The sequence below is a fragment of the Sapajus apella genome, unplaced genomic scaffold (genome assembly GCF_009761245.1).
Source record: "Sapajus apella isolate SASKATOON/1434 unplaced genomic scaffold, GSC_monkey_1.0 scaffold68, whole genome shotgun sequence".
Taxonomy (NCBI): domain Eukaryota; kingdom Metazoa; phylum Chordata; class Mammalia; order Primates; family Cebidae; genus Sapajus; species Sapajus apella.
Window position 1 is genome coordinate 5,707,399 of NW_022437008.1, and position 7,986 is coordinate 5,715,384.

The 7,986-nt window shown below is 48.5% G+C and overlaps 1 protein-coding gene across 2 annotated transcripts; it reads left to right on the plus strand.

The window, feature by feature from the left end:
• Nucleotides 1–392: 392 nt before the first annotated feature.
• Nucleotides 393–3,432, plus strand: KRTDAP (keratinocyte differentiation associated protein). 2 transcript variants are annotated; one of them, XM_032249018.1, is made up of 6 exons: nucleotides 393–563; nucleotides 1,992–2,030; nucleotides 2,132–2,173; nucleotides 2,347–2,391; nucleotides 2,999–3,046; nucleotides 3,291–3,432. In XM_032249018.1, the coding sequence occupies exons 1-6, from the start codon at nucleotides 477–479 to the stop codon at nucleotides 3,327–3,329; spliced, it is 300 nt and encodes a 99-aa protein (XP_032104909.1). In that variant the 5' UTR covers nucleotides 393–476; the 3' UTR covers nucleotides 3,330–3,432. The 2 variants fall into 2 exon arrangements, with proteins under 2 accessions (XP_032104909.1, XP_032104911.1); XM_032249020.1 differs by lacking the exon at nucleotides 2,132–2,173 and having other exon boundaries at nucleotides 437–563.
• Nucleotides 3,433–7,986: the final 4,554 nt, after the last annotated feature.

The following is a 7,986-nucleotide window of genomic DNA, read 5'->3' on the forward strand; positions in this document are numbered from 1 at the left end:
GTGGGAGGATCTCGAGCCTGGGAGGTCAAGGCTGCAGTGAGTCATGATCACACCACTTACTCCAGCCTGGGTAACGAGTGAGAGCCTGTCTTTAAAAAAAAAAAAGAAAGAGAGAAAAAGAAGGCTGAATTCTAAGAGAGGAATGAGGGATATAAAGACAAAAGGAGAGGTTGCTTGGGTACCACTGCCAATCCCTTGGAGGGACAGGTCCAACCTGTCTCCGTCCCAGCCCCATCTGCATGAAGAGACCCATTGCAGTCTCACCTTCCACGTGCCTGGGGCAGAATGCGAATTGAGAAATCCAAGGTAAATGAGGAACAGTCCATACCTCCCCCTCCCAGAGCCCCGGGGGTGGGCGACAGGATCTGGGGGTGAGTCAGTGGGGTGGGGACCCCATTTCTGTGCTCATCTGCCTCCTTAGGAATATAAAGAGCAAGCACTGAGGCTCCGCCTCAGAGCACCCCAAACTTGACGCCATGAAGATCCCAGTCCTTCCTGCCGCTGTGCTCCTCTCCCTCCTGGTGCTCCACTCTGCCCAGGGAGCCACCCTGGGTAGTCCTGAGGTGAGCATGTCACCTGCATTTTTATTCTTATACCTGTTACCCACCTGCCCCTCCATCTCTCTACCTCCCGTCCATTCCTGGATAAGGGACAGAGATGCTTCTCTTTCTAGAAGGGACGCTGAAGTGTTGCGGGGAGGCTCATGTACTGAACCCTGGGAGGAGACAGGACTGAGTGGGTGGTCGAGTTCAGACGATCTCCACCAAGGGCCCTCGGAGTGTTCACCCATTCCCATCCAGCTGTGCACATGCTGGGGGACGTGCGGGGGAGGAGGGGAGCTGGAGGGCGGCACGTGTGAGACAGAGCAGCTCCAAACCCATGCCTGTGTCCACATGGGCAGCAGGTGGACAGGGTGGAGCAAAGAGGAAAACTGGCTAGTGCTGCCTGCAGCTGACTTACTCTTAAGAGGAGGGGGGGTTTGGGCATTCTGGAGACACCCCTGCTTAGCCCCTCTTGGCTTCATTTGTCCTCCTATGAGCAGTGCCCAGGTGATGGATGGCTCCCTACTGTCTCTGGAGCGCAGGACACAGTGAGAATCTTTACTATCCAGTCCTCCGCCAGAGAAGAAGCCTGATGCCTACTCTGGATTTAAAAATCTAAGACAGGGGCACAGGCTCAGCGGCTGAGGACGGAGCCAGTGGTGTCACTGAGCAGGGGGTCTCGGGGCCTCAGGTGATATGGGGCCGACTTCCCCAGTCTGAAAGGGCAGCTTTCACCCCACCTGATGCCACGGGGTGGGAAGACGTGCCCAGAGTTTTAAAATTTTCAGGGGAAACTAGAAATCTGGATGAATTTATGAATTCTTACTAATTCAAAACGCCTAATTCAAACCAAAAAACAAACGAGCCAAACTTCCATGAGATCTAAGCATCTGGAGTCAGCCTGCGGGCTCCGTGTTTGGCTCTGTCATGGGGAGGACAAAAGGGGACACACTGAGGCTGGGGTGGGGTCCCCATGGAGGGGGCTAACGGAGCCTCCAACATTGGTGGCAATAAAGCCACAAAGCAATGCAACCTCAATTAGTAAGAGGCAGGCGGGTCACCTCAGCAGCTGGGCTTCGACCTGCACCCGAATCTTTCCCACCCTGCTATATGGACTGAGTGTGGGTGTCTCCAGAACACCCCAACTCTTAGAATTAAGTCCACTGCAGGACAATGCTAGCTAGCATTTCCTGAAAGGAATTCTCAGCTCCAGGCTTTCTGCCTGCTGCCCATCGTGACACTGCTTACATGGACCATTCTCCAATCCCCTCCTCACCCTGCACATCCGCCAACCACGTGTGCGACTGGAACGGAGCCCATGGTGGAGAACGGGTTTCATTCTCTTGGGCTCTGGCTTGTGGATGAAGGCAGAGCTGGCAGAGATGGATGTGGGCAAGGGCCCTGGCATCACATGACCACCTGCCTCCTTTTCCCCCTCTGCCTTTCCAGGAAGAAGGCACCATTGATAACTATGCGTCACGACCCGAGGTAAGCATCTGCCTTCCCCGGCCCTCCGGCTGGAAGTTTTTCCTATCTCTCTCTCTCTGTGCTTCTTAGCAACTTTCCTAACACCCTGCTTTTCTGCCCAGGCCTTTAACACCCCATTCCTGAACATCGACAAGTTGCGATCTGTGAGTATACTTCCCTGGTGCTACCCCCACGAATGCCCTCATGACAGAGGGATAAATGCCTTGTAGAGAGCTTGCAAAGCTGCTACGGCTCCTTCACCTTCTCCAGAGGGCTGGGGGCTAAGCTCTGGCCTCCCTGGAGCTGACCTGCTTCTGCTGTCTCTCTTCCTCCACAGGCTTTCAAGACTGATGATTTCTTTAACTGGCATGCCCTCTTTGAGGTGAGTGCTCTGGTGCCCCTCTGTTGTCTGCCATCCCAGCGTGGTGGCAGCACATTCTGGCCTTAGTCGTTTGGGTTGGTTCCTGAGCTCTGGGAGGGAGTGACCGCCCTGTCTGGGTGCTGCCCAATGGGCTGTCAACCTAAGAAAGCTTCCCCCAGCAACTGTCCTGGCTACCCACATTTTTCTAAGATGGCAGTGGAGGAGCAGGGCCCCAAAGACAATTCCAGAAGAGGAAGAGCCTACTCAGTCAAGATTTTATTTGAATCCCCTCATCCTCTACAGATAAACTGAGGCCTCCTGCACTTAGAAGGCTGTCAGAGACAGAGCTGGAGCCCGAATCTCCTGGCTCTGCACTGACTGAACAGGTGACCTCAAACAAACGCCTTCGGTTCTCTCGGCCTCGGCTTCCTCATCTGTGATATGGGGATGATGACAGTTCGCACAGGGTAGAGGCACAATACAGCCTCGGGAAACATTAGCTCCTGATGAAGTCATGATAAAGCAATAGCATTATCGTTGCTGTTACTGCGGGAGCTCATTCAGGGACTGCTTACTGCTCCATGCCCGGCTGACCTGCGACACATCACTCTCTTTCTCTTTCTTTTAGTCTATCAAAAGGAAACTTCCTTTCCTCAACTGGGAAGCCTTTCCTAAGGTAAGAGGTGTGGGCATTAGGAGGATATGGAGCTTGGGGGTAAGGGAAGAAGCAGAGGATATGGGAGAGAGAGTGGGGCAGGGAAAGGAGGATAAACCTTCTCACCAAACTGAAGGGGGATCTCAGCTACTACATATAGAGGAGGACGGGAACTCACAGCCAGGCAGAAATTCATTTCCATCCCTGCCATCCTATACTGGGCACCCAGGGGTTCCCTATCTAACCCTGACCCCTCTCCCTCCAGCTGAAAGGACTGAGGAGCGTAACTCCTGATGCCCAGTGACCATGACCTCCACCGAAAAAAGGGGCTAGCGTGAGCTCTGATTCTCAGCCTACCACAACTCTTCCTGGCTCAAGAAGTCCAATAAAACATTTTCCATCCACCAGCTCCTGTATCTGTGTCTTTGTCCTTCTCCTACTGGGCTTTGCAAAGGAATTAAGACGAAATGAGCCTCAAGGCTGGCAGGTAGAAATCTGGACTTCCGAGAGGAGAGGAAGTAGGGAGACAGGAGGAAATAGAAAGGACATACCAAGATGGCAAGAGACCCCCTCGTGTCTTAGCTCCTTCCTGTTGGCTGGGATCCCTGAGGAGCACGAAGCTGTGACTTGCTTAGTAAGATGCCCAAGAAATCTGTAACCATGAGACAGGTCTCATTTTTCTGGAGAGGGAGCTCCTGGACCCAGAAAGCTCTCCTGTGGGGCTGAACAATAAAGACAGCTCAAACTAGTACCAAGACTGATAGATTTGCCGGAGGTCAGGGACACCTCCACTCAGGCCGTTCATTGCCAGTTTGTAAACCAAAAAGTATCTGAGATATGTCTCCATCGATTTAGTAGTTTATTTTGCCAAGGTTAAGGATAATGCTGGGGAGAAAAAATACAGAATCAGAGAAACAGTCTGGTCTGTGCCTTTCTCCAAAGATGATTTTGAGAGCTTCAGTATTTAAAGGGAAAAAGACGGGAAAGAGGGAGGGCGTGGTCACACTACTGAACCCACATGTTAGAAGAGAAAAGGCGCAGGGAGGGAAATAGATATAGATTTGTCTCATGCTCAGTAAATCTGGCACTTAACAAAAGATAAGGTGAACACAGTGTAGCTATCTGTTGATATTGAACCTTTTACCTGTAGCTATCGGTTTGGGAACAAAAGGAAAGGCAGCTTCTTACATGTCTCAAATTTCAGCTTATCTTTTTTCCTTTCGACAGAGTGAATTGGGGTCCCAAGTTTTTATTTTCCTTTCACAAATCAAACCTGCTCCCTGACCTGTTGGCATTCTCCCCCATGCACCTTCTGAAAACCTGATTCCTTCTTTAATGGCGACTTTGTATAACAGAGTTATCTAAAATCTAAGGTTCAGGACTCAGCTTAAATCATATGAACCCATCTGAAATCCTTTTCCTGGAATTAGGTAGGCTCTAAATAAAGAAAACTAGCAGTGTGACCCTGAGTGAGAATGTGATCATGGCGAGAGTCTTTCAGGGTCTCACTCTGTTGCCCAGGCAGGAGTGCAGTGGCACGATGTCGGCTCACCGCAACCTCCACCTCCAGGGTTCAAGCAATGCTCCTGCCTTAGCCTCCTGAGTAGCTGGGATGACAGGCACTCGCCACCACACCCGGTTAATTTTTGTATTTTTAGTAGAGATGGGTTTCACCATGTTGGTCAGGCTGGTCTTGAACTCTTAACCTTGTGATCTTTCTACCTTGGCCTCCCAAAGTGGCGGGATCACAGGTGTGAGCCACTGTTTCTTTATCCGTGAAATGAGTATGGAAATAAATAAGAATGAAAATAACCACCCTGTGGTGTTATGAAGGTCAAATGAGATAAGTATGTAAAACTTGCACACCGCCAGGCATTCAGTAGATAATGTATCGCGACTCCCCCAGTTTCAACCAGAGAGCTGCCACAATGACCCAGATTCACTCATTCACTCACCCACCCATCCATCCATCCAACCATCCACCCATCCACCACCCACTGCAAAGATTTTGAAACATAGAAGGATTTAGTTTTGCTTCCTTTAGATGCATTTTCTGTGATCAACTTTGTATACTTAAAATACTAAACTAGTTGGAATTATTTCTAGTTTCTCTTGAAAACTGGGAAAATTAGAGAACAGTGGATGGACGACTGGCTTAAAGCCAAGCAGTAGCTGCCTTCTTTGCACAGGACACGGCTCCCAGGTAAGTTTCTACTTGGCAAGCTTCACTTGTTTACATTGCCATTGGCCTTTATAAGCAACTGAGTTTGTAAACAATGATCTGCAGTTTAATTGAGGAAGTGCACTTCAAGGGAAATTAAACTTGGTTCCCACTTTCAGGGTGCTTACAGACCAGGTGAATAAGACATGTAAATGTTGCTGGATGGACATGGTGGCTCACACCTGTAATCCCAGCACTTTGGGAGGCTGAGGCAGGCAGATCACATGAGGTCAGGAGTTCAAGACCAGCCTGGCCAATAGGGTGAAACCCTGCCTCTAGTAAAAATATAAAAACGAGCCGGACGTGATGGTGCATGGCCTGGATCTATGCTAGATCATGTGAAATCCCAGCTACTCAGGAAGCATATGCACAAGAGTCGCTTGAACCCAGGAGACAGAGGTTGCAGTGAGCCGAAATTGTGCCACTACACTCCAGCCTCAGCGACAGAGCAAGACTCTTGTCTCCAAAAAAAAAAAAGCTGCTTATGCTCTTCCTTCCAATACACACAAAGGAGAGGAAAGCTATAAATGGAATGGCCAACAGAGAAGAAAATCAAGGACAGTGGTCAAATGCCAAAATCAATTGAAAGACTTAGTGAAGATTGCATACTCACAAACGGGTGATAGGAAATGGCGTACAGGAAGAAGGGGGGAGGTGCTTAAGGGACACCAATCAAGTGACTAGGTTTTAGGGGAGGAGTAAAGCGTCTTCAGAGGACTGGTAGTCATGATACACAAGTTAAGAGTATCTCTGAGATAAGGTGGAAGTTCTTAAAGTGTGGTCCCCAGGCTGGCAGCACCGGGATCCCCTGGGAACTGAAAAGAAATGCAAATTCTTGGGCCCCACTCCAGATCTACTAAATCTGAAACAAGGGGTGGGGCCCAGCAATCTGTGTTTTAACAAGTCCTCTAAGCAATTCTGATTCACTAAAGCCTGAGAACCACTTCCAAAAGGAAAGTTAGAGAACGATTAACCCAGAATCAGGATAGTAGTTATCTCTTCGATGGAGACATCCCACGTGATAAGAAAGTGGCACATAGAAAATAAGGGGGTGACAGAAGCCACTTCTATATAATGTTTCATTTCTTCTTTAAACACATACATTTTATACACACTTATGCATGCTGTATTTCACAATAACATATTACTAAAGCCAGAGACTGTCAGACCAATTTGTAAGTGCTGACAGAATACAGAGTCAAGACACAATTGGAGTCTAGAGAGACTATGGTCTGAACCAAAAATAGAAAAATAAAAAGAGAAAGTGAAGTGTAGACAGACTTGTGTACACGAGTGATGGATATATGCTAGATCATGTGAAATTGACAAAATACACAAACCATGGGTCAGGCCATTCACAGGATTCAAAGAATGGAAGACACAGCACCTGTTCTCCCAGGGGATGACCTGTGCAGGATGACGAAGCCAGGATTAGTCACTCTTCATTTTATACTTTATAAAAACAACAACAAGTGCATTTTTTTTTTCTTTTGAGAGGGAGTCTCACTCTGTAGCCCAGGCTGGAGTGCAGTGGTGCAATCTCAGCCCACTGCAACCTCTGCCTCCCAGGTTCAAATGATTCTCCTGCCTAAGCCTCCCGAGAAGCTGGGACTATAGGCGCCCGTCACCATGTCCAGCTAATTTTCGTGTTTTTAGTAGAGACAGGTTGTTGGCCAGGCTGGTCTTCAACTCCTGACCTCAGGTGATCTGCCTGCATTGGCCTCCCAAAGTGCTGGGATTACAGGTGTGAGCTACTGCGCCTGGCCAACAAATGCATCTTGTATGGACGCTATACCACCTGTTCAACAGGATGTACAGCTATGTGCTGAGCTATGAAACAATCTCCAAGACAGAGGAAAATGAAAAAAGAGTGTCGGATCATTAGGCTGCCATGCGGTTAAAGATATGGTACAAATATATGATATTATCTGCATAAAATGTCTCTGGAATAAAACTTGAGAAGTAACAGTGATCACTTTGGGGGAATTAGAGACTTTCACTGTGTACCTTTTTGGATTTTATGAACAATTTTTTTTTACCATGTGTAGATTACATATTCAAAAGAATAAATTAAAAATCAAAACTCTCAAGTAAAGCAAACAAAAACACCAAAAAACTCTTTGCATTGTAAAGTGGTCGGGCCTAGTCCATGCACTGACCGAGAATAGGTACTTAACTGAGTGGATGAAACTGACTTCTCACACTGACCACACCATTTTGCTACTCAGAATGTGGTCCCTGAGCCAGCAGCATCACCATCACTTGGTGCGTGCTTGCTAGAAATGCAGAAGCTCAGGCCCGGTGCGGTGGCTCACGCCTGTAATCCCAGCACTTTGGGAGGCTGAGGTGGGTGGATCACGAGGTCAAGAGATAGAGACTCTCCTGGCCAACATGGTGAAACCTTGTCTCTATTAAAAATACAAAAAAAATTAGCTGGGCATGGGCCTCTGACCTTGGCCTCCCAGTGTTGAGTGCCTGGTTGGCACCATGCCCAGCTATTCAGGAGGCTGAGGCAGAAGAATCGCTTGAACCTGGGAGGCGGAGGTTGCAGTGAGCGGAGATCGCGCCACTGTACTCCAGCCTGGTGACAGACCAAGACTCCGTCTCAAAAAAAAAAAAAAAAAAAAAATGCAGAAGCTCTGTCCACCCAGGGCTAATGAATGAGAATTTTAACAAGACCCCTGCCCGCAGATGATTCACATGCGCAATAACATTGGAGAAGCACGGCCTTAGGCATAAT